This window comes from Dendrobates tinctorius, unplaced genomic scaffold (assembly GCF_039654945.1).
Source record: "Dendrobates tinctorius isolate UK_male_01 unplaced genomic scaffold, ASM3965494v1 ptg000263l, whole genome shotgun sequence".
Taxonomy (NCBI): domain Eukaryota; kingdom Metazoa; phylum Chordata; class Amphibia; order Anura; family Dendrobatidae; genus Dendrobates; species Dendrobates tinctorius.
Genome location: NW_027361930.1, coordinates 8,070,557 through 8,097,798, shown reverse-complemented (window position 1 = coordinate 8,097,798; position 27,242 = coordinate 8,070,557). Strand labels below are relative to the sequence as shown.

The 27,242-nt window shown below is 44.9% G+C and overlaps 1 protein-coding gene across 3 annotated transcripts in view; it reads right to left on the bottom strand.

The window, feature by feature from the left end:
* LOC141069428 (S-adenosyl-L-methionine-dependent tRNA 4-demethylwyosine synthase TYW1-like) overlaps window positions 1-27,242 on the bottom strand; it is a 452,148-nt gene that overhangs the window by 294,946 nt on the left and 129,960 nt on the right. For all 3 annotated transcript variants that reach the window (XM_073558957.1, XM_073558955.1, XM_073558956.1), the window contains exon 9: window positions 7,538-7,590. In XM_073558957.1, coding sequence (XP_073415058.1) covers window positions 7,538-7,590 — 53 coding nt within the window. The remainder of the gene's footprint in view (window positions 1-7,537; window positions 7,591-27,242) is intronic.

Genomic DNA, 27,242 nt, shown 5'->3' with positions numbered 1-27,242 from the left:
GGGATCTGAGGACCAAGCTAAGGTTCCAAGGCGGGGTGAGCTGCCTGATTGTAGGGCGTAGACGTTGCGTGGCCCTTATGAACCTACAAAGAAAAGAAGTGTGTACATTGGACGCAATCAACCCCAAAATGAACACAAAAATGTTGACCATAATATATTGTAAATTTTATTGGTAGCATGCAATAAACACACAAGTGACAAAAACACAATTAAAAAGGCCAAACAAAATTAGCCATGAATGACACTCCAAAAAACAGGTTCTAAGATAGGAACCTGATATGTGCCCCCTCCAGTATGCTGGGTAAAGACCTATAGATTAGAATTACATGAGGGTATAAATGCAAACATGAGAAAGACCTGTACAGACCATATATTGGATATTGTTTCTTTATATATTCGCATGTATGCCTGCTTGAATTTCATTAGCCACTATGTTTTTGCCGCTTTTTATTCTCAGGCCCTGGCCATGATTGATTTTGAGCGCTTGCGTACTCATCCTCTTTGTATACAGCCCTTTGGCCGTAGAATCACTTAGGGTCTCCCCTCCTCGGTTTACACTTGCGCAGTCATGCCTGTCTGGCACACATTTGGACTGCGCCTGCGTCGCCGTGAGATCTCTAGGTTTCGGTTTCATTCTAGCACCCGCGCACTGATCACTTCCGGACGCCGGCTCCAGCCTCGCTGAACTTGCCTATTATTTGTAAGTTGTTTATTGTTATTTTGCAGCATATAAAAGGATCACTTGTGGCTATGTTTTACCTCCATTGCCCTTGAGAAAGCCACGCTAGAGGAGGCGATACGCGTGGGGTAACATTCCCCCGTCCAGTTTTTACACCATGCGGGTATTGGACCTCATTATTTGACCTTTGTTCCTCCTCCTTTTTTGGGTTATTCTCAGGTATTCAGTGCACTGGTATGTGTCTTATTGTAGAGGCATTTCAGTTCACTTTTGAGGTCATAGTGCTTTCCTGTGTGCTATATTTTCAATCTTGCACTTGGTTTTGCACAATAGGGGATCTTATTTGTTTTCTTAGCGGCACCATATGTTCATGGATCATTTACATATTGCATTTGAAACCATACATGGGTTTTATACCGTTAATTGTAACTAGGGTTCATTACTTATAGTCATTTGCTATCAGGGTTATTGCTCTGTTCCCTATGCTATAAGAATTGCTTGCATTTCATGCATCATTGTTCAGATTTTTTTTTTCAGTCTATTTTGGGAACCATAATCCATGTGTTGTGTTCATATATTTCAGCGGCAATGCCTCATGGTCATTGGTGGTGACCCGCTATCTAGGTTATTCCTGCTCCCTATGTCACACACATACCCACTAGATAATTTTGGGAATTGCAAACCATGTGTTGGGTTTATATCTTTATCTAATATTATCTAGGGTCACTCTGTGACCTTTTGTCATCAGGGCCATTTTGGCATACATATATAAACTTTTGGTGTTTTCATAATTTGCCATGTTTATTTTTACATCCAATATATGGTGTGTACAGGTCTTTCTCATGTTTGCATTTATACCCTCATGTAATTCTAATCTATAGGTCTTTACCCAGCATACTGGAGGGGGCACATATCAGGTTCTTATCTTAGAACCTGTTTTTTGGAGTGTCATTCATGGCTAATTTTGTTTGGCCTTTTTAATTGTGTTTTTGTCACTTGTGTGTTTTTCGTATGCTACCAATAAAATTTACAATATATTATGGTCAACATTTTTGTGTTCATTTTGGGGTTGATCGCGTCCAATGTACACACTTTTTTGTCTGTTTTCTCAGGTGTGTGGACTGCAGTCCCCCATAAATTATTTGTAGTGCCCTCAAGTTCTTTCATATTTTTGCCCTTATGAACCTTACTACCCAAGGATGAGAAGCCAGATGGTAATCAAAAGAGCTCAGGGCCAAAATCTGGACCTTTAAAGTGCTGGGCTTAAGGCCTTTATTAAACCCCGACTGTAGGAAGTTTAGGACGCTAGGGAGGTAAGGGGTTACCCGCCACGAAGTCAGACCTGCTACCCTCCAGACAGAACCTCTTCCATATCTTTAGGTATATTGCGGATGTGACCGGTTTCCTGCTGGCCTGTAGGGAAGATATGACCTGATCAGATAAGCCTTTTGCCTTCAGGATGTCCCTTTCAGGATCCAGGCCGAGAGGTGGTCTTGCTGGATTCGGATGGCGGATTGGGCCCTGGTGGATAACGTCTTTCTTCAGAGGTAGCTCGACTGGGCTTTCCATTGCCATGGCCCCCAGTAGAGGAAACCAGCTTCTTCTCGGCCAGTATGGGACAACCATAATCACCTTTGCATGGTCCTCGCGGATTTTCATGAGTACCGCCAGGATGAGTGCCAGCGGTGAGAACGCGTGAGAGGGGTTCTTCCCAGACCTTGCTCAGGGCATCTATGCCTTCCAGATGGTCCGCCGCGTTCAGGGAGTAGAATCTGGAGACCTTTGAGTTTTTCCGGTTTGCGAATAGGTCTATTCTGGGGGTCCCCCAATGCCGACACAGTTGGTGGAATATCTCCTGGTTCAGCTCCCACTCAGTCGGGCAGACCTGCTGTCTGCTTAGGTAGTCCGCTACCACGTTCTGGGAACCCTCCAGGTGAACTGCGGTTACTGAGAGGATTATTCCCTCTGCCCAGGAGAATATTCTCTCCACTAGGGCTTGGAGTGGTCGATGCCTGGAACCTCCCTGGTGCTTCAGGAACGAAACCGCTGTCACGTTGTCCGACAATATTCGGACATGTTGATCCTTCAGGATAGTCAGGTTTCGCCTCAGGGTTTCCCAGACCGCATAAAGTTCCCTGAAGTTGGAGGATTTGTTTCTTATCTCTTCTGGCCATCTTCCTTGAAAGATCTTGCCTTCTACGTGGGCTCTCCATCCCCACGTGCTGGCGTCTGTGGTGACGACTACGTATGGAGAGGTAGTCTATAGTACGCCCCCCTGCAGGTTTTTGGCCTGTGTCCACCACCGCAGTGATCTCTTCACAGGCCCTGGTAGCTTCATGTGTTGCGAGTTCATTTTTCCCTTCATCATTGAGGTCTGAAGAACTCCCTCCTCTGGTGAAGGAAGGTAGTGAGATTGATTACCAAACACCTGGGCAGCTAGATGATAACTGGGTGGCTGGAATTGAGGACTGGATATAAGGCTGCCGACGCCCTTCTTCCAGGCTGGTGATTTTCCTGCTGGATTCTTGGAGACCAGTCTGATTCCTGCGTCTCAAAGCTAAGTTTTTCTGCTCTGCTTTGTACTCTTCAGTTTTGTTTTTGTTTTGCCTTGTTTTTTGGAAGTTCTGCCATCCCCGGCCGGGGGTGAGATGAATTCCAATTTTGTCTCTGATCTGTTGATCTTTTGCTCTGTCTTCAGAATATACCTGAGTGCTGATATAGTCTTTTGAAGCCTAGCGACTTCAGGGCCAGTTTTTCCTATCAGTCGGTTGGCTCATTTTGATAGGGTTTTTGCGGATGGCAGACAGCAGCTTTCCTATCCTGTCCTATGTAGTTAGCTTGGGCCCCATCATTTGCTCAACCTATCTTTCTATCTGTGTTAGTGTTTTCATCTTGCTTCACCGTCATATGTTGGGGGCTGCCTACTGCTTTGGGGTCTGCTCTGGGGCAGTTTAGTTTTTCCCCTTTCTGTCTTTAGGCTATGTAGCTCTCCGGCTGTGATCGAGGGGTCTAGGGCACCGTAGGAACCCCCCACGGCTACTGCTAGTTGTTGTGGATAGGTTCAGGGGTCTGCAATCCGATAGCTGCCAACCTCTCTGGTTTTTCTGGACTTAGCTGGTATTTTGTTTTTTCCTCCTTCGGTGACTCATCATAACATTCATGGGTTTGTCGAGTGAAGACTGGAGCCAGTCCCATATTGCGAGAATCTCCTTTTGTAAGGGTCTCGAATGGAACTGAGCCCATCTGACGCACGGAATGCATGCCGTCATGAGGCCCAGAACCTTCATTGCCTCTCTTATGGAGGCGCGGTGTTCAGGAGGTCTTCGACCTTGTTTTGAATGGTCTCCTGCTTTTCTTCTGGTAACAGGGTTATTCTGCGTCCTGAGTCTAGGAGAACTCCGAGGAAGACCTTCCTGCTCTCTGGTATCAGGTCTGACTTCTGCCAGTTGATAATCCAGCCGAGGAACTCCATTACGGTGATCGTTCAGTTTCTGTTTCGAATGAGCACTTCTTCGGATCCTGCCACCAGGAGGAAATCGTATAAGTATGGTATGATCACGATTCCTTGGCTTCTCAGGTAGGCCACTACCTCCGCTACCAGCTTTGTGAAAATTCGAGGGGCCGAAGCCAGTCCAAATGGGAGGCACTGGAACTGGAATTGGCAGGTCCGGGTCGGTAGTCTGACTGCAAACCTTAGCAGTCTGAGATGAAGGATGGATCGGGACCTGAGAGTAAGCACTCTTCAGGTCGAGGGTGCACATGACAGCGTCCCGGTCTATTAGATGTATTGCTGACCGAATTGATTCCATCCGGAACCTTTTGTACCTGACCCAGGCATTTAAAGTTTTAAATTTATAATAGCTCGGGCCTCCCCAGATGGTTTTGCGATGGAGAAGAGGGAGGAGTAGCGTCCCTTGCCCATCTCTGTCAGAGGAACCAGTGCTATAACCGCTGAACTGACCATATCTTGTAGGTCTGTCCACATGGAGGAGTCTGACGGGACTATGGTGGGGGAAATATATCTGTCGGGGAAAGTGGAGCAGACCTCTATACTGTAGCCCTGGGTAATGGTTCTGAGGACCCACTCGTTGTGGGTAATCTGGGCCCAATTTTTTGCGAAGTGGCGGAGTCTTCCCCCGATGCCTATGGCACCATTGCCTCCCAGATCTGGAGGTGGACGTGAAAAAGGAGCCCTTGCTTCTCCCACCCTGGCTGTGGGAGCACCTGTAGGAGCCTCTGTTGGACCTGCCCTGGCTCCTAAAGTCGGGCTGTCTCCTAGAGAAGAATCCTCTCCGAAAGGACAGGGGCAGTTTTGGTTTTTCCTCTGGAAATCCCTAGTTTTTCTTGGAAACTAGCTCTAAGATGTTATATAGGGCTGGCCCAAACACTCTTAGGCCCGAGAAGGGGATGGAGCATAGCTTGGCCTTTGAAGCGTTATCCCCGACCTGGATTTAAGCCAGACAGCTCTCCGTGCTGCATTAGACAGGGAGCTGTTCCTGGACGCAAATCTTACGGATTCAGCCGATGTGTGACAGGAACGCCGTGGCCGACTTCATGAGGGGAAGAGATGCTAGGATATCTGCTCTAGGGGTCTTGTTGGTCAGATGTTCCTCCAACTGACCCATCCACAGGAACATATATCTGGCCACCGAGGTGGTTGCTATGTTAGCTCTAATAAGAGCTGCAGAAGTCTCCCATGTCTTTAAGAGAATGTTCACCTTTCTGTTCATTGGGTCACGGAGGCTTGATGAGTCTTCGAACGGGATGGCGGTCTTCTTGGTGACCTTGGCTACAGGAACATCGATCTTAGGAACCCCTTCTCATAACAGTGTTTCCTCAGGATCGAAAGGCAGTCGACCCTTAAAATCATGCGACAGTACCAGTCGGTGTTCCGCATCTTTCCATTCATCTAGGACCATCTCTTTGATGCGTTCACTTATAGGGAACACTGTTTGTCTCCGAGACGTGAGTCCCTCGAACATCAGGTCCTGTTTAGATTGCGGCTTAGTGACTGCCTCGATCTGCATAGTGTTTCTTACAGCCTGGACCAACTCGTCAGTGTCCTCTGCCATAAACAGGTATTTCCTGCCCTGGTCCTGGCTGTCTGCTGGGATCTCTCATTCCGCCTCTGGATCAGAGTCCCGGAAGTCCGAACAGTCGACAGAGCTTGGTTCAGACTCTGGATCTGCCTCCCACCTTGCTCGCTTGCGACTCGGCCCTGGGCTGGGGGGCTGCTGCAGTGAGAGGCTGGACATGGAGGCCTGGACTTCGTCATGTATCAGGGATCTCATCTCTGAGAGGAGGTATGGCTGCTCATCTCTTACAACCCTCGCTGTACAGGGTCCACAGAGGGTTTTGCCGTGGGTGTCTGGTAGCTTTACGCGGCATACAGGGCATCTGACAGATTTTGCTGAGGCCTTGCCGGAGTCTTTAGTCACGATCGGGGGGGACTGCTGGGGTTCCCTTATCCTAGTGGTATAAGATAGGGGTAGTCAGGTCAGTCCGTCCTGTACTGCGGGGCTGGCTGTGAGGAGGGTGGTCTGTGCCAGGCGCACTTATCCCCTCCATCCGCCAGAGCTTCTGCTTCCATTGCCGCCGCGCCAGCATTGCAGTCAGTCACTCTCCCCCCAGAGCGCGCTGAGGTTCAAAACTGGCGTCCGTGACATCACTGGAAAAGACGTGCGTCTTCTCGCAAGAGGCCGGGAACCACGCGCCGGCAACTTCCGCGTTCCACCCTGGACTGCTAGTCGCCGCCTGCGCCCCTGACTGCACTTGGTCGTGACGACGGCGCCCGCCTGGAAGCCCAGCTGCCTGCGGGGACCGTGCTCCACACCGCTTCCATCCTGGATCCAGTGGTCAGATGTCTGGAGCCGAGAGCCTCCCACCGGGAGGAGCTGCTCCCTCCAGGAGCGCCGTCCTGCTCTCTGGCCTTTGGGGCAGAGGGACTCCCCCACCGGGAAGTTTCGGCCCTGGGCTTCTTGACAGGGGGAAGGCTTGGACTGGCCGCACGATCCCCCTGGGCCCCTCCGGTAAGCTTCCGCAGTAATCCTCTTGCGTATCCCTCCATGCAGGGACAAGAAAAACACTGAGGGAAAGGGGTGGGACGGGACCTTTTAACCTCTCGTGTGCTTTCCTGTCCCTGTAAGGAGGAGGACGACGTCCTCCATGGTGCTGTCAGGTGGACGTCCTGGAAAAAAAATTTTTTCATCAGAATGCAGGATCTGTTCATCCATTTCTGACTAGTTGTGTGAAAGACAGCACACGGGTGGCATCCATAAGCAGTTCTTTTTTGCAGACCCATTCACATGAACGGACAACTCAGGTTTCCTTTACTACAGACCATTAGTATGCAGAAAAAAAGTATTGGTGACAAAAAAACGGTAATTACCTTGGACATTCCCTACTGAGATACGGAATTGTACAGCAAGACCTTCTACAGGTGCAAGGAAAAAAAATACTCACACGGAATGATAGGTCTTACAAAGTAGAACTTGCCAATATTCACACTCATTCAGTGTGAACCCCAAGCAATGGTTCTACAAGACGAGTAGAAATACTAGCATTGAGCAAAAAAAGTAAGAACATTCTGGCAGCTATATCTGTAGTCTGTGGCTGCTGGTTCAAAGCCCTACAAACCTATTCATACCTACCAGCAACACCAGAGCAATGTCACCAGCATATTATTCAGAACAGGCACTAGTTACGCCAGCAGGTAGGGGGAGGTTCACAAATCTCTGGTCTGGCAGGTATGGGCTACAGATGGGTCCATTGGACCAAGATCTTACAAAAGTTTTTGCACAACTCCATTACATGTTAATTACTTAAAAGTTATTGTATGACTATATTACAACCAAATACCTTTGTCCACCGGCAAAGCTTAACACCTGAATGGCTTCCAATCAGCCTGTAACCTGGAAAGCAAAAGAGAGAATTGTAATCTAATGGATAACCATGTTCTAAGCAGCTACTACTGGCTGGCAAGGTCAATCACATTTGCAGAGCTTTTGGATTTATAAGCGATACAATTCTCTCCTATTAATGTAATGTGGAAGTGGGAGCTACATAAACAAGGCAGGGGATGGTTAAAAAGGGACAGGAGCAAGAACGTTTATGGAAGTGTCAAAATTAAAAGTTATTAGTCATGGACCAAAATGAGTTATCAAGATCAGCATATCATTACACAAGTTGTACAACTTATTAATCATATGATTAACAACGATAATGCCACGAAAAGTAAAGCGACTCCGAGGAAAAGAGCTGGTGGCACTTTCCCGCAGCTTCATTACTTATTATAATTCATGAACAGCATGTCTCGCCTATTTAAGTACAGAGTAGATCTAATTAACAGGCCGTGCATAAAAAGCTAACATCTGGATGTAAAAATTCAGCTACAGCAGTCTTTATAGCAAGAAATGCCTGGTGTTATTTATACGGCACTGACATTTACAGATCTCCTTAAAGGTTACTTCCATTAAAAAAAGGTTTAAAAAGATATAATAAGAGGAACATCATTATTTAACCAAATATTAGTTAATGGGTCCTTCCCTGATACAGGAAATCTGTTCAAGAATCCAAGGTCAACACAGTAATTATAATGATATTTATACACAGGTAATATCCGGTCCGAACTCCATTGTATACAGGGCTAGGCAACTGCTGTTCTTACTCATGAAAAAGGAGGGAGACTGAGCAGTCATCTGCAATTGTATGTATACATAACTCATATATATACGCGCGTTAATACATGCATATAAGGCCTGTTTCACACTTCCGTTTGTGACCATCAGTAAAGATCCGCCGATTTGAAAAAAAAAACGGATCCGCCATTTTTCTTGGCGGATCCGTTTTTTTCCTCATACACTTGCATTATCAGCGGATCTTGACGGCTGGTCGTCGGTTCGATCCGCTTTTGTACGGATCCGCCAAAAGTTTGGCATCCGCTCAACGGGCCGGACGGAGCATGTAACTTTTTTTGCTGTGCGGATCCGCTATTTCCTGATTTAACCCGCATTTCTGTCTGGCTGCTGGATTAAAAAAAATTCTCTCTCTCTCTCCTCTTCCCCCAGGCGCGGTTCCTTTAAATTTGTACCTTCGGCGGATCCGTACATCCGCCGATCTGCTAACCCCCGTTTCTGTCAGTCCGCCTGCGGATCCGTTTTCTGCTATTTTGGCGGATTTTAACTGACAGAAAAAACTGAAGTGTGAAACAAGCCTTAAACATACAAACACATTGAAATTAGACTAAATAACAGTTGTTTGTCTCCTCCCTACACCCAGTAAAAACAATTAATGGACGGATCTTAGTTAAGCAATTACATTGTTGGGAAAAAGGCATAAATAACTACCGGTAAATATAATTGCCATATGATATGATTGTTTTCACCTATAAAAATTTTTAGTGCACAAAATGGTTAGTTTTCCCAAACAAACTTCCATTGGTGGGAACCGATCTGTTCGAATCAAAGAAAATCTGATTTAGAGTCATAAAAGCATTTCAATTAAAGGGGTTTTCCTAGATGAGTAGAGAAGTCTGCAGTCACTCAATGTGACTGCAGACTACTGAGTCACAAAATTGCGTGGCGCAAACAAGTTCACACTTCCCCTATACTTTCCATGCGAGTGGGCGGTCACGTGACTACATGCAAGCAATTTGCATACTTGCAGATATGTGCTGTTTAGACTCTCTCCTAGAACATTGATGGAGTCTGGTCAGCACTTGACCACACATACACAGGGAATAGAGGGGAATCATGACAGTGTGCCACATAGGGAATACAGGGGAATCATGATAGTATGTGCATTGTACTCTCACAATTTGGCAGTCTACAGTCATATAGAGAAACTGCAGACACTTCATCTCAGCCCGCAAAAACCCCTTTAATAGATAAGTAAAAATATGGAGGAAGGTCAAGGAAAATAAAGGGTCTGAAGAGGTTAGGGCAGAACCAGAGCTCCAGATTACGCTTCTGATGGCCAATCTTCCCAATAATTTACAAAGGGCAAAATAAATTTGTGGTCAAGGAACCACTTACAATTAGGCTCATATGGCTATAGTATTAAGGGGTGAAATCTATTTTCACTTTTGCAGCTAGCAGTGCTCTGGAGTTGGTAAGCCAAACCAATGACTCAGACTCCTCAATTTCCCTGACTCCGACTGACCCCACAGCACAGCCTCACTACTGAGCATGTACATAAAGTGCAGCACAGATTCATCTCCACTACGACTCCACAGCCCGGCCTCACTACTGAGCATGTACATAAAGTGCAGCACAGATTCATCTCCACTAAAAGCAGAGATCCTGAGATCAGGAACAGAACAGCCATTTATAGGACGTTTTATAGCTTTCCCAAATTATGAAAACATTAAAGCACATACAGCTTTGTACTACTGCACCCAATGTATTATATATATTAGGAGTTGGAGTCGGTCCATATTATACCAACTCCACAGCCCTGGTAGCTAGCAGATAGGCCATGTGCTAAGCACGTCCGGTAAATCAGCCTGTTGCCTGAGAGGATGTACGGTAAATACTCTGCCTTATAAACTACTGGGTAGATTTATTTTCTCAGCATAGATCTGTGTTCTTAGTTTAGTGTGCTATTCTTCACATGTGTATGACCTGCTTATGCTTCACTTTGGGATTACATTATAAAGTCAGCTTGAATCTTTTGCTTCTTGATGAAATGCACTATTAGAATCTATGGTGCATATGCTCAATTCGCAGCCATTGTTCAAGCACTTTTTTTTTATTTTGCAGTATGAAATGAAGTGCAGAAAATTAACAATTCCATACAAAAAGGCATATAGTAAGAAAAAAAATATCTTAAAAAAGTAAAACACATTTAACGTGCAAGATAATCGGCCTGTTTAACCCCTTAATGTCCAATGACGGACACAGTCCGTCATCAGACATTTCCCCTGCTTTGATGAGGGCTCCGGCGCTAAGCCCGCATCAAAGCCGGGACATGTCAGCTGTTATGAACAGCTGACATGTGCCCGCAATAGGCGCGAGCGGAATCGCCGTCCGCCCGCGCCTATTAACTAGTTAAATGCCGCTGTCAAAGCTGACAGCGGGCATTTAAATAGTATTACCGGCCGCCGGGCCGGAAATGACCTCATCACCGACCCCCGTCACGTGATTGGGGGTCGGCGTCATGTTGCCTGGACAACCCGAGGTCTCTATGAGACCTCTATGGTTGTTCCAGGCATATGGCTTTCAGCACCACCCGGTGGTCGGCGCTGAAAGCACAGCAGTAAATCTGCTACATATGGGCGATCTGCTCATCGCCCATATGTAGCAGAGCCGATCGGGTTGCGCAAGCTTCTAGCCTCCTATGGAGGCTATTGAAGCATGCCAAAAGTAAAAAAAAAAAAAATGTTTAAAAACTAAAAAAACCTAAAAGTTCAAATCACCCCCCTTTCGCCCCAATCAAAATAAAACAGTATAAAAAAATCCCACATACACATATTAGGTATCGCCGCGTTCAGAATCGCCCGATCAATGAAAAAAAAGCATTAACCCGATCGCTAAATGGCGTAGCGAGAAAAAAATTCAAAACGCCAGAATTACGTTTTTTTGGTCACCAAGACATTGCATTAAAATGCAATAACGGGCGATCAAAAGAACATATCTGCACAAATGTGGTATCACTAAAAACGTCAGTCCAGCACGGAAAAAATAAGCCCTCACCCGACCCCAGATCATGAAAAATGGAGACGCTACGGGTCTCGGAAAATTGCGCAAATTTTTTTTTTTTTTTTTTTTTTTTTTAGCAAACTTTGGAATTTTTTTTCACCACTTAGATAAAAGAGGACATAGACATGCTTGGCGTCTATGAACTCGTAATGACCTGGAGAATCATAATGTCAGGTCAGATTTAGCATCTAGTGAACCTAACAAAAAAGCCAAGCAAAAACAAGTGTGGGATTGCACTGTTTTTGCAATTTCACCGCACTTGGAATTTTTTTCCCGTTTTCGAGTACACGATATGGTAAAACCAATGATGTAATTTAAAAGAACAACTCGTCCCGCAAAAAATAAGCCCTCACATGGCCATATAAACGGAAAAATAAAAAAGTTATGGCTCTGGAAAGAAGGGGAGGGAAAAATGAAAATGTAAAACCAAAAATACCCCTGGTCGTTTAGGCCTGTTTCACACTTCCGTTTTTTCAAATCCGTCAAAATCCGTTGGTTTCCGTAAAAAAACGGATCCGCCAATTTTTTGCAGGATCCGTTTTTTTGTCCCATAGACTTCCATTAGCGGTTACCGCGGATCCGTCAAAAAAACGGATACGTTTTTTTAAAAACGGATCCGTTTGCATCAGTTTCCGTCAAAAAAACGGAAACGGATCTGTTTGGCGGACACAAAAACGGAAGTGTGAAACAGGCCTAAGGGGTTAAATAGGCCCGTATTCATGATCATACTGCAAAACGGACAATACTTGTAACTTGTCTAGGTTAACATTCACTAATCCTAAAAGATTTGCAAGTGATGTCTACGTTACAACTAACAACCATTTCTTTTCTTCATCAACCAAAACCTTTCAGATGCACTTTATATCCACTCGATAACAAAGCAGATACCGTAATTAGAAGAGTCTCATCAGGGACATTCTGCAGACTTCATTACAGTTAGTACATAAATAAGAATATAGCAAAGTGGGTGCTTGAACAATTTTTTAATCCATGGTTCACATTAAGTAAAAAAGACACAAGAGTTCATAAAAAAAATAATCTACCACCGTCCACTACACACAAACTGTTCTGCTATAGACAAGGTACTTAAATCTGAAAATAAAATTGTGCTTATTTTATTTTTCTTACAGATTGCCCATCAGGATTTTATGCACGTTTTTGAAAGAAACTATCTTGTAGAATTTTCAATGAAAGTTTTTTTTTCTGTTTTGGGGATGTGCTTAATCAAACTGCAGGCTAATGGAATTATTCCAACAAACAAAAATATTTGTCACCCCTAGCCCATGTTCACATCGTTCAGTATTTCACAACAGTATCTGTAAGCCAAATGCAGAACGTTCAAGTGTTTCTATTACTTTTCCTCTGATTGTTCCACTCCAGTATTTGGTCGGTCAGTATTTTACATCAGTATTTGTAAGCCAAAACCAGAATGAGGCTTTATCTTGAGAATGGAGGTCACAGACTCACCCCCAGGTCCTCCTCACTGCAAGATCACAGTAAGCTGGAGTTTGAATGAAGTGACGGTTCTACATGCATCCTGGCAATGCATTCAATTCTGTTTTATGGAGAGTCAGAGGACATGCACACCTACTGCTCTATCTAAAATCCTCCTCGACGCAATCTTGCAGTAAGGTGGAACGATTAGAGCTTGGAAACCGTGTTTAAGTGTTTGGTGTGAATCTTGGTGGCAAGGTCCTCATCAATTGCACATTTATATCCAATCTTGTGGCATTAGCCCTTTAAAGGGAACCTGTCAGCATGATTGTGCACAGTAACCTACAGACAGTGTCAGGTTGGCACAGTTATACTGATTAAAAGGATACCTTGGTTAATGAAATCCATCTTGTGGTTGTTGTGTAATCTTTACTTTCAGTTTTGAGTTAATGATACAGTCATGGCCAAAAATTTTGAGAATGACACAAATATTAATTTTTACAAAGTCTACTGCTTCATTTTTTCTAATGGCAATTTGCATATACTCCAAAATGTTTTAAAGAGTGATCAGCTTAACAGCAATTACTTGCAAAGTCAATATTTGCCTAGAAAATGAACTTTATCCCCAAAAACACATTTCAACATCATTGCAGCCCTGCCTTAAAAGGACCAGCTAACATCGTTTCAGTGATTGCTCCATTAACACAGGTGTGGGTGTTGATGAGGACAGGGCTGGAGATCAATCTGTCATGATTAAGTAAGAATGACACCACTGGACACTTTAAAAGGAGGCTGGTGCTTGGCATCATTGTTTCTCTTCTGTTAACCATGGTTATCTCTAAAGAAACACGTGCAGTCATCATTGCACTGCACAAAAATGGCCTAACAGGGAAGAGTATCGCAGCCAGAAAGATTGCACCTCAGTCAACAATCTATCGCATCATCAAGAACTTCAAGGAGAGAGATTCCCTTGTTGCCAAAAAGGCTCCAGGGCGCCCAAGAAAGACCAGCAAGCGCCAGGACCGTCTCTTAAAAGTGTTTCAGCTGCGGGATCGGGCTACCAGCAGTGTAGAGCTTGCTCAGGAATGGCAGCAGGCAGGTGTGAGTGCATCTGCACGCACTGTGAGGCAGAGACTCTTGGAGCAAGGCCTGGTCTCAAGGAGGGCAGCAAAGAAGCCACTTCTCTCCAGAAAAAACATCATGGACAGACTGATATTCTGCAAGAGGTACAGGGAGTGGACTGCTGACGACTGGGGTAAAGTCATTTTCTCTGATGAATCCCCTTTTCGATTGTTTGGGACATCTGGAAAACGGCTTATTCGGAGAAGACCAGGTGAGCGCTACCACCAGTCTTGTCTCATGCCAACTGTCAAGCATCCTGAAACCATTCATGTGTGGGGTTGCTTCTCAGCCAAGGGAATGGGCTCTCTCTCAGTCTTGCCTAAAAACACAGCCATGAATAAAGAATGGTACCAGAATGTCCTCCAAGAGCAACTTCTCCCAACCGTCCAAGAGCAGTTTGGCGATCAACAATGCCTTTTTCAACATGATGGAGCACCTTGCCATAAAGCAAAGGTGATAACTAAATGGCTCAGAGAACAAAGCATAGAGATTTTGGGACCATGGCCTGGAAAATCCCCAGATCTTAATCCCATTGAGAACTTGTGGTCAATCATCAAGAGACGGGTGGACAAACAAAAACCTTCAAATTCAGACAAAATAAAAGCATTGATTTTGCAGGAATGGACTCCTATCAGTCAGGATTTGATCCAGAAGTTGATTGAGAGCATGCCAGGGAGAATTGCTGAGGTCCTGAAGAAGGGTCAACACTGCAAATATTGACTTGCTGCATTGACTCATTCTAACTGTCACTATAACATTTTGCTACTCATAATATGATTGCAATTATATTTCTGTATGTGCTAAAAACATCTGACAAACACACATAAAAACCAGAGGCCAGCAGATCATGTGAAAAAGCCGGATTACTTACCGGTAATGCTTTTTTAATGAGTCCACGACAGCACCCACTTGGAGAGAGAGGGATCCGCCCATAGGAACAGGAAACCTACAGAGATAAAAGAGGGCGGTCCGCCTCTCCCCCTCAGTTGGATTTCAGAGTACCAGGAGGACCGCCAATTATTAGGCCATTATATTATCCAATATTCTAAATTTATTAACTTTACAACTAAGAAGGTGTATATACATTATGTTAACTTCTAGGGAGGGTTAGTGAACGGGTGCTGTCGTGGACTCATTAAAAGAGCATTACCGGTAAGTAATCCGGCTTTTTACTCTTCGCCACGACAGCACCCACTTGGAGAGACTTTCAGAGACCTTCACCTGGGAGGGACCACCGCTGAGGACCGCTCTACCAAAGGCTAGGTCGGATGAGCATGATAAATCAAGCCTATAGTGATTATAAAAGGTAGAGGGTGTAGACCAGGTTGCCGCCTTACATATAGACTCGATTGCGACGTCTCCCCTCTCTGCCCAGGAGGAAGCCATAGATCTGGCGGAATGTGCTCTGATACCCTCCGGAGGATTTTCATTGCTCTCGGAGTATGCCAGCCCAATTGCGTCTCTGATCCACCGAGACAAAGTACCCCTTGTGACTTCATATCCCTTCTTTTGGCCCTGGAAGGAAATAAACAGAGCCCTACTCTTCCTCCAGCTGCTAGACCTCTCGATGTATTGTAATACAGCTCTTCTAACGTCTAGTGTATGGAACTTTTCTTCCTCTGGAGTAGAAGGGTTATTAAAAAATGACGGGAGGTGGATCTCTTGTGATCTATGAAACTTCCCTGCTACCTTTGGTAAGTATGAGGGGTCTGGTTTTAATATTAACTGATCCTGAAATGTCAAAAGAAAAGGGGGTTCTATTGAAAGGGCTTGTATGTCGCTAACTCTTCAGGCTGAGGTTAGTGTAAGTAGCAGTACTGTTTTGAAGGATAGGTGTTTAAGGGATATTGAATCTAAAGGTTCAAAGGGAGGACGTGTTAGAGCCTCCAGAACCAGGTTTAAGTCCCAAGGAGGAACTCTAGGTATGTGCACCGGCTCACTCCGCTCACAGGCCGAGATGAATCTGCTTACCCATCTATTGCCTGCCACGTTATAACTATAGAGGGCCCCTAGAGCCGACACCTGTACTTTTAGTGTGTTAACAGCTAACCCTAATTCCTTCCCTTTCTGTAGGAACTCTAGGATCGCTGTAATCGGAATTTCTCCGGAATCTGGCTCTGCGTGGGACTCTAGGAATTTTCTCCATACTCTAGTGTAAATTTTTGTCGTTGTCACTTTTCGACTTTGTAGGAGTGTATTGACTAATCCCTCCGAGAATCCTCTTGATCTCAACATTTCCCTTTCAAGTTCCAAGCCGTCAAGTGAAGATTGTCCACTTGAGGATGGAAGAATGGCCCCTGTGAGAGGAGCCTGGGGGTTGAAGGAAGCACCCACGGGTCTGTCACTGACATTGCTTGCAGGCAAGAAAACCAAGGCCTCCTGGGCAAGAATGGTGCTACTAAGATTATTCGTGCTTCCTCTGCTCTGATTTTCCTGATCACCTGCGGTAGAAGTATGATTGGGGGAAATGCATATGCCAGTTTGAATTGCCACGGGGCCTGGAGGGCATCCAGAATTTCCGGATTGTCTGTCATATTTAGAGAGGCGAATCTTCGCACCTGTCTGTTCTCTCTGTTGGCGAAGAGATCTATTTGGGGATGACCCCATAGTGCCACGATGCGTGTGAATATCTCCCGGCTTAGACACCACTCTCCTTGTCGCAGTGTATGGCGACTTAGAAAATCTGCCTCCCAATTGCCTCTTCCCCTTATGTGGAGGGCTGAGAGAGACAAAAATTGTTTTTCTGCTAGGGATAAAATCCTTCTTGCGGAAGACATTAAGGTGACTGATCGAGTTCCGCCTTGTCTGTTCAGATACGCGACTACTGTGGTGTTGTCCGAAAGGATTCTCACGTTTTCCCCTTGTAACTGTGGAAGAAAATGACAATGCATGATAGACTGCTTTTAGTTCCTTTAAATTTGACGAATCCTGATCTTCGCCTATATCCCATAGGCCTTGGGCAAAACTATTTCCCATATGGGCTCCCCATCCTGTGTGGCTAGCGTCCGTGATAATTATACGGGAGGGTGTTATAACCCAAGGTACTCCTCCCGCTAAGTTATCATCCCTTAGCCACCATGTAAGGGAGGTTAGGACCTCCTGGGATAGCGTGATTTTCTTTGTCAGATTCCCCCGATCCCGGGATTCCTCTACGAGAATTTGGTGTTGTAGTTCCCTCGTGTGGAACTGGGCCCAGCGAACTGCGGGGATGCAGGCAGTAAGGGATCCCAGGAGGGACATTGCTTCCCTTAAAGATATGTGTGGCCGATCTATTTCTATCCTTTCTTTTTAATTGCTGAAATTTTTACCTGAGACAGTAGACATTTTTGATGTATGGAGTCTAGCTCGAGACCTAGGAAGGACTGAACAGACTGCGGCTCGATTCTGGACTTGTTGAAGTTTATTATCCACCCTAGGGCCTGTAAGGACAAGATTGTATCAGCAACCCGCTCATTACATTGCCGAATTGAATTCCCTACTATCAAAAAATCATCCAGATAGGGTACTATTAGTGTGTCCTTCTGGCGTAAAAAAGCCATCACTTCCAGCATCACCTTTGTAAATACTCGTGGTGCGATGGAAATGCCGAATGGCATGGCTGTGAACTGGAGATGCTGTATGGTGCCATCGAGGAGGACCGCCACTCTGAGGTATCTCTGATATCTGCAATGGATGGGAATATGATAATAAGCATCCTTCAGATCCAAGCCTGCCATCATACAATTAGGGAAGAGGAGCTTAATCATGGATCTTATGGATTCCATCTTAAATTTATGATTTATTATGAATGAATTTAATTTCTTCAAGTTGATTATCGTCCGGAATGACCCGTCTGGTTTAGGTATCAGAAAGAGAGGGGAGTAAAACCCTCTCCCTTCCTGCCTTTTAGGCACATGGACCAAACTTTTTTGTCCAGAAGGCTCCAAATCTCAGCCTCCAGGGCCTGCTGTTGAATTGGCGAGCTGAAGGATGTTATGATTAACGAATTATGGGGTACGTGATGAAATTCTATCTTTAACCCTTCCTTTAATAATGCCCAGGACCCAAGGGCTAAGCGTAATTTTCTCCCATTCTCGAAAAAAAAATTTTAGCCTCCCCCCTACTGGAGGGACTGGCTCCTCAGTTCCTGTCCCTGCGGAAGGAGGATCCCCTAAACATGGCACCTTTGCCCTTTCCTTGCTTTGTGGACCAGCGGTTTTAATTTTCTGCTGGTCTTCCTCAGCCAATTGGTCTTCTCCTAAACGCCCTCCTATAAAATGGGAGAGGAGGGTTAGGGAATCCTTTTTTCCTTTCTTTTGCCTTCGTAAGGATTTCATCTAAGGCTTTCCCAAATAAGAACTCACCCTCGCAAGGAAAGGTACAAAGCTTTGCTTTGGATTGGGTGTCACCTCTCCAGCTTTTTAGCCATAGGCTACGTCTGGCGTTATTAGCCAACCCTGCTGTTCTGGCTGCCAAGCGTAAAGAATCAGCCGAAGCATCTGCTATATATGCCGCTGCGCCGCGGATTAGAGGTATGGCGGCTCGTAGCTTGTCTCTGGAGATCTTCTGGTCTATTTGCTGGTCTAGTTGGTCGATCCAGACCAGCATAGAGCGAGCTGTGCAAGTACTAGCTATTGCCGGTTTAAACGTGCCGGTAGCTGCCTTCCATGCCCTCTTTAATGAGGCGTCAGCTTTACGGTCCAGAGGGTCTTTTAGAACGCCCGAGTCCTCCACTGGTAAGATTGTTTGCTTTGAGGCGGAGGCCACTGCCGCGTCTACCTTCGGGACTTTAACCCATGTCGACAAGTCTTCGTCGTTAAAGGGGTACCTTCTCTTTGAAGTTGAGGGAAGATACCCTCTCTGGTCCTGTCTCTCCCACTCCTTCTTAACCAGAGCTTTTATCGCTGGAATAACCGGAAAAACTCTCCTCTTTCTGTCTGTTAGACCTGCAAACATAATTTCCTGAGTCATTTGCGGCTCTTTTGTATCTGTGCAACCCATTGTATTCCTCACGGATTTAACTAAATTATCCATATGATCTAAGGGAAAACAGCAACGGCCCTCCATCTCTGAGGAGGATGCCGATGTAGATGCATTAGAACTATCCGAGGCTATTTTGCCCTCATCGGTGTCTACGGCGTCTGCTGGCCTAGTTGTTTCGATATTAGTAGGCCTGCTAGACTGACTTAGGGCCTGTAGTTCTTCCCTAATTATAGCCCTTATGTCTGCGGCTGATGTTAACGCCTGCTTTGCCGTTTCGTTTATGCATCTTTTGCACAGTCTTTTTGTGTAAGAGTCCGGTAGCGGACGTGTACACAGGGCACATTCTTTATTTTTTGATTTTTCCTTCCTCTTAGTCTGAGATAGAGACATCATGATGGAGGGGAGAGGGAGGGAGAGGGAGAGGGAGAGAGAGAGGGAGAGGGAGAGGGAGAGGGAGAGGGAGAGGGAGAGGGAGAGGGAGAGGGAGAGGGAGAGGGAGAGAGAGAGCGAGAGAGAGAGAGAGAGACATTTTATCAGCTTGATAGGCAGAGCGTCGTCCACTCACCCAGAGAAGCTGTAGGTACCGGCTCAGGAGGCTGAGAAGGAGGCTTGTTGGCATGGCTTCTGCGGCTACGATCCGAGGACCCTCGTCTTGCGTGGTCCTTGGCTGCTGCTGCGTCGCCTGCCTGGGGATGCGTGTCCTGCCTTGGTGAAGACATGATTGCACGCCATATCCCTGTGCCCCAGGCCTTTTATAAGCCCCTTCATACCTGGTACCTCCCCCTCCAGGTGCGCCTATTTGCGGCTCCTCGCTACAGCGCTGAGACTAGCCGCCCGCGCTCTGCAGATCAAAATGGCTTTTTTTTTTTTCCTCTGGAGGGGGCGGGGAGCGCCTCTCTGCTTGCAGCGCCGCCCAGCCGCACGTGCGCTCTGAGCCGAGGAACCTCCGGTAACCCGGAAGTTCCTCCTTACCACTTCCTGCTGCGCTGCCTGTGCGTCCTCCTGGACGCTGAAGCCCTTTAGGAACGCCGGAGGCTGCCGTTTTCTCCGGTTCCTGCGCCCCCACATGGACCGGAATGGATCCTCCCGCCCGGTGTCATGATGTCCACAGAAGAACCCCGGTCGGCGCCACCCGGTACCGGGGTTTCTGCCCGTCATCCATACCAGCCGAGGAGGGAGCCGGATTCCAGCACTCCCCCGTCGCTGCCTCTGGACCGGAACCCCTGCCGTTCTCGCAGACACTGCACAGGCGGTTCCTTGGCCCAGGTAAGACTGTAGCGTATCCTGCGGTTCCCCTTCGGAACAGGGAACCAACTGAGGGGGAGAGGCGGACCGCCCTCTTATCTCTGTAGGTTTCCTGTTCCTATGGGCGGATCCCTCTCTCTCCAAGTGGGTGCTGTCGTGGCGAAGAGTAAAATATAATATTTGTGTCATTCTCAAAACTTTTGGCCATGACTGTATACCGTACTTGTGCTCCAGGGCGGGCCTGTGAGGGTTTCTTCATGTGGTGCTCTGATTAGGTGAAAATTCATCTGTGTGGCTCCTGACAGGTCACCATCTCTGAGGAAGCAATTTTTTTTTTTTTTTAAATAGCAAGATGGCATCGCTGTAGGCACCATTTTTAGACTGATTTTTTATGAATATATACACACACCATCAAAAAAATTAATTGTACATTATAGATGCAATCATGCTGCAGCATAGGTTTGACAGGTCTCTGCTTATATGTGCAATTAGATTGAGACCTGTCAATTCAAAGCAGCAGGTGGGGAGAAGATGACGAGGACCTGCCTGTCTGACTTGTCCTCAGCGCGACTCAGTCCTTTCCATCTTTTAAAGTATGCTTTTTTCTTAAACATTGCAGCATTTCAGTCACACATACAGTGGGGAAAAAAGTATATAGTCAGACAGCTGCCAACTGTGCATGTTCTTCCACTTAAAAAAGATGAGAGGCCTGTAATTGACATCATAGGTAGACCACAACTATGAGAGTCAAAATGAGAAAACAAATCCTGAAAATCACCTTGTCTAATTTGGCAATAATATTTTGCAAAATATGGTGGAAAATAAGTATTTGGTCATTAACAAAAGTTCATCTCAATATTTTGTCGTATATCCTGTGTTGGCAATGACAAAGGTCAAACATTTTCTGTAAATTGTGTATAGTATAGCGTGGCACTACTGCAGGGTGCATAAGTAGGTGACCCAAACCAAAGCACAAAAGTGAAAATAACTTGGCACTCAACTTGTAGCGTCCAGAATAGAAGTAAATTATATTTCAGCAGTCTGCAAACGTTTCGGCCTACATGGTCTTCATCAGTCTAGCCGACTTCTTTTTTTGTGTCTGTGGTCCCCACCTGCAGAACCAATCCTTTATTGAGGGAGTCTCGATAAGTGCCAATAATTTCCATCTGTTGTCTTTTCCATTTGCACAATAGCATGTGAAATTGATTGTCAATGTTGCTTCCTAAGTGGACAGTTTGAACTCACCGAAGTTTGATTTACTTGGAGTTACACTTGTGGTCAAAAGTATTTACACTCCTGCAATTCTGTCAGATAATACTCAGTTTCTTCCTGAAAATGATTGCAAACACAAATTCTTTGGTATTATTATCATCTTCATTTAATTTGTCTTAAATGAAAAAACACAAAGAATTGTCCTAAAGCCAAATTGGATATAATTCCACACCAAACATAAAAAAGAGGGTGGACAAAAGTATTGGCACTATTCGAAAAATCATGTGATACTTCTCTAATTTGTGTAATTAACAGCACCTCTAACTTACCTGTGGCACCTAACAGGTGTTGGCAATAACTAAATCACACTTGCAGCCAGTTGACATGGATTAAAGTTGACTCAACCTCTGTCCAGTGTCCTTGTGTGTACCACATTGAGCATGGAGAAAAGAAAGACCAAAGAACTGTGAGGACTTGAGAAACCAAATTGTGAGGAAGCATGAGCAATCTCAAGGCTACAAGTCCATCTCCAAAGACCAAAATGTTCCTGTGTCTACCGTGCGCAGTGTCATCAAGAAGTTTAACCCCTTTCTGCCATTAGACGTACTATCCCGTCCATGTGCCCTGGGACTTAATTCCCAGGGACGGGATAGTACGTCTAATGCGATCACGTGGTGAGCGCCGCTGATCGCGGCCGGGTGTCAGCTGATTATCACAGCTGACACCCGGCACAATGTGTCAGGGCGGTCACGGACCGCCCCCGACACGTTAACCCCTTGTACACCGTGATCAAACACGATCGCGGTGTACCGGGAGTTAAAGGGAAGCATCGGCAGGGAGGGGGCTCCCTCCGTGCTTCCCTGAGCCCCCCACAGCAGCGCAATGTGCAGCGCTGCTGCCGGGGGCTCTTTCCCTACAGGCCCCCGGATCCAAGATGGCGACGGGGGCCTTCGGGGGCCTGTAGGGAGCTGACTTCCTCACTGCCTGCAAAGCGCAGGCATGAGGATGTCTGCAGAACTACCTGTGACAGATTGCTGATCAGTCACAGTGATCTGTGATGTGACAGATCAGCGATCTGTCAAAGGACAGTGATGTCCCACCTGGGACTATGTAATAAAGTAAAAAAAAAAAATAAAAAAAAGTGTAAAAATAATAAAAAAAAAAATAAAAAAATAATCGCTAAATAAATTAGTAAAAAAAAAAAATATATATATTCCCCAATAAATTCATTTTTTGAAAATAAAAAAAAAAAAAAAAAAACAATAAAAGTACACATATTTTGTATCGCCGCGTCCGTAGCGACCCACCCTACAAAACTGTCCCATTAGTTAACCCCTTTAGCGAACCCCTTAAAAAATAAAAAACGAAGCAAAAAATAATGATTTATTATCATACCACAGAACAAAAAGTGCAATAACACGCGATCAAAAAGACGCATATAAATATCCATGGTACCGCTGAAAACGTCATCTTGTCCCGCAAAAAACGAGCCGCCATACAGCATCATCTGCAAAAAAATAAAAAAGTTATAGCTCGCAGAATAAAGCGATGCAAAAATAATTATTTTTTATATAAAATTGTTTTCATTGCAAAAAACCGACAAAACATAAAAAAACAACCTAAATGAGGTATCGCTGTAACCGTACCGACGCGAAGAATAAAACCGCTTTATCAATTTTACCGCACGCGGAACGGTGTAGACGCACCCCCTCAAAAGAAATTCATGAAACGCTGGTTTTTGTTCATTCTGCGTCCCATAAATCGGAATAAAACGCGATCAAAAAATGTCACGTGCCCAAAAATGGTACCGATAAAAATGTCAACTCGTCCCGCAAAGAAGACCTCACATGACTCGGTGGGTCAAAATACGGAAAAATTATAGCTCTCAACATGTGGTGATGCAAAAACTATTTTTACAACAAAAAGCGTCTTTTAGCGTGCGACAGCCGCCAAACATAAAAACCGCCATAAATAGTACATCAAACCCCCCGTTATCACCCCCTTAGTTAGGGAAAAATAATAAAATTAAAAAAAAGTATTTACTTCCATTTTCCGGCTAGGGTTAGGGCTAGGGTTAGGGTTAGGGCTTGGCGCTTGGGCTAGGGCTTGGGTTAGGGCTAGGGTTAGGGCTAGGGTTAGGGCTAGGGTTAGGGCTAGGGCTAGGGGTGTGTTGGGGTTAGGGTTGGAGTTATAATTGGGGGGTTTCCACTGTTTGGGCACATCAGGTGCTCTCCAAATGCAACATGGTGTCTGATCTCAATTCCAGCCAATTCTGCGTTGAAAAAGTCAAATGGTGCTCCTTCCCTTCCAAGCTCTGCCATGCGCCCAAACAGTGTTTTACCCCCCACATATAGGGTATCAGCATACTCAGGACAAATCGCAAAACAACTTTTGGGGTCCAATTTCTCCTGTTACCCTTAGGAAAATAAAAAATTGGGGGCAAAAATATCATTTTTGTGGAAAAAAATAATTTTTTTATTTTCACGCGCAGGCGTTATAAACTTCTGTGAAGCACTTGGGGGTTCAAAGTGCTCACCACACATCTAGATAAGTTCCGTGGGGGGGTCTAGTTTCCAAAATGGGGTCACTTGTGGGGAGTTTCAATAGTTTAGGTACATCAGGGGCTCTCCAAAGGCACATGACACCCGCAGACCATTCCATCAAAGTCTGCATTCCAAAACGTCACTACTTCCCTTCCGAGCCCCGACATGCGCCCATACAGTAGTTTTCTCCCACATATGAGGTATCAGCGTACTCAGGACAAATTGGACAACAACTTTTGGGGTCCAATTTCTCCTGTTACCCTTGGGAAAATAAAATTGGAGACTAATTGATCATGTTTGTGGAAAAAATACGATTTTTTTATTTTCATGCCTGGGCATTATATACTTCTGTGAAGCCCTTGAGGGTTCAAAGTTCTCACCACACATCTAGATAAGTTCCTTAGGGGGTCTAGTTTCCAAAATGGGGTCATTTGTGGGGGGGGTTTCCACTGTTTAGGTACATTAGGGGCTCTCCAAAGGCAACATGACACCTGCAGACCTATCCATCAAAGTCTGCATTCCAAAACGTCAATACTTCCCTTCCGAGCCCCGACGTGTGCCCATACAGTAGTTTTCTCCCACATATGAGGTATCAGCGTACTCAGGACAAATTGGACAACAACTTTTGGGGTCCAATTTCTCCTTGTACCCTTGGGAAAATGAAAAAATTGGTGACTAAAAGATCATGCTTGTGGAAAAAATACGATTTTTGTATTTTCACGCACTGGCGTTATAACCTTCTGTGAAGCACTGGGGGGTTCAAAGTGCTCACCACACATCTAGACAAGTTCCTTAGGGGGTCTAGTTTCCAAATTGGTGTCATTTATGGGGGGTTTCTACTGTTTTGGTACATCAGGGGCTTTCCAAACGCGACATGGTGTCCGATATCAATTCCAGCCAAAAACGTCAAATGGCGCTGCTTCCCTTCAGAGCTCTGCCATGCGCCCAAATAGTCATTTACACCAACATATGGGGTATCAGTGTACTCAGGACAAATTGCACAATAACTTTTAGGGACTCATTACCCTTGGAAAAATAAAAATTGGGGGTGAAAAGATCATTTTTGTGGAAAAAATATGATTTTTTAATTGTACCGCTGTAGGTTATAAACTTCTGTGAAGCCCTTGTGGGTTCAAAGTTCTCACCACATATCTAGATAAGTTCCTTGGGGGGTCTAGTTTCCAAAATGGGGTCACTTGGGGGGGGTTTCACTGTTTAGGTACATCAGGGGCTCTCCAAACACGACATGGCGTCCGATCTGAATTCCAGCCAATTTTGCATTGAAAAAGTCAAATGGCGCTCTTTCCCTGCTGAGGTCTGCCATGCGCCGAAACAGTGGTTCCCCCCCACATATCAGGTATCGGCGTACTCAGGACAAATTGCACAATAACTTTTGCAGTCCAATTTCTCCTGTTACCCTTGGTAAATTAAAAAAAATTGAACCTAAAGTATTTTTTTAGTGAAAAAAGTTAAATGTTAATTTTTTTTTAAAATATTCCAAAAATTCCTGTGATGCACCTAAAGGGTTAATAAACTTCTTGATTGTGGTTATGAGCACCTTAAGGGGTGCAGTTTTTAGAATGGTGTCACTTTTGGGTATTTTCTATCATATAGACCCCTCAAAGTGGCTTCAAATGTGATGTGGTCCGTAAAAATAAAATGGTGTGGCAAAAATGAGAAATCGCTGGTCAACTTTTAACCCTTATAACTTCCTAACAAAAAAAAAATTTTGGTTTCAAAATTGTGCTATATCTCTGTGATTTAAGGGCATAAAAATTAAAAGTTGGAAAATTGCGAAATTTTCAAAATTTTCGCCAAATTTCCGTTTTTTTCACAAATAAACGCAAGTTATTTGAATGAAATTTTACCACTAACATGAAGTACAATATGTCACGAGAAAACAATGTCAGAATCACCGGGATCAATGGAAGCGTTTCAGAGTTATTACCTCATAAAGGGACAGTGGTCAGAATTGTAAAAATTGGCCTGGTCATTAACGTGCAAACCATCCTTGGGGCTTAAGGGGTTAAAGCCCATGGCACTGTGGCTAACCTCCCTAGACGTGGACGGAAAAGAAAAATTGACAAGAGATTTCAACGCAAGATTGTGCGGATGTTGGATAAAGAACCTCGACTAACATCCAAACAAGTTCAAGCTGCCCTGCAGTCCAAGGGTAAAAGAGTGTCAACCCGTACTATCCGTCGGCGTCTGAATGAAAATGGACTGTATAGTAGGAGACCCAGGAAGACACCACTTCTTACCCTGAGACATAAAAAAGCCAGGCTGGAGTTTGCCAAAACTTACCTGAAAAAGCCTAAAACGTTTTGGAAGAATGTTCTCTGGTCAGATGAGACAAAAGTAGAGCTTTTTGGGCAAAGGCATCAATATAGTTTACAGAAAAAAAACACGGTCCCTACAGTCAAACATGGCAGAGGTTCCCTGATGTTTTGGGGTTGCTTTGCTGCCTCTGGCACTGGACTGCTTGACCGTGTGCATGGCATTATGAAGTCAGAAGACTACCAACAAATCTTGCAGCATAATGTAGGGCCCAGTGTGAGAAAGCTGGGTCTCCCTCAGAGGTCATGGGTCTTCCAGCAGGACAATGACCCAAAACACACTTCAAAAAGCACTAGAAAATGGTTTGAGAGAAAGCACTGGAGACTTCTAAGGTGGCCAGCAATGAGTCCAGACCTGAATCCCATAGAAAGCCTGTGGAGAGATCTAAAAATGGCAGTTTGGAGAAGGCACCCTTCAAATATCAGGGACCTGGAGCAGTTTGCCAAAGAAGAATGGTCTAAAATTCCAGCAGAGCATTGTAAGAAACTCATTGATAGTTACCGGAAGCAGTTGGTCGCAGTTATTTTGGCTAAAGGTTGTGCAACCAAGTAATGGGCTGAGGGTGGTAATACTTTTATCTGGCCCATTTTTGGAGTTTTGTGTGAAATGATCAATGTTTTGCTTTTTGCTTCATTCTCTTTTGTGTTTTTTCATTTAAGACAAATTAAATGAAGATAATACCAAAGAATTTGTGATTGCAATCATTTTCAGGAAGAAACTGAGTATTATCTGACAAAATTGCAGGGGTGTCAATACTTTTGGCCACAACTGTATATTCTGTTTAAGTGTTCCCTTTATTTTTTTGAGCAGTGTATATGCATGTGTCCAATACAGTTCAAAATACATGTAAATAATTTATTAGATAAAGTAAATAGGAATATGAAAAAATGAACCCACACAGGTAGAAAAAGTGGAACACACACTATTCACAAAAAGTTAGTAACATTTGGCTTTCTGGTTAAATTTATGGAAACGGTAAAAGGTTCACGCTACGGTGATATTTTATCATAA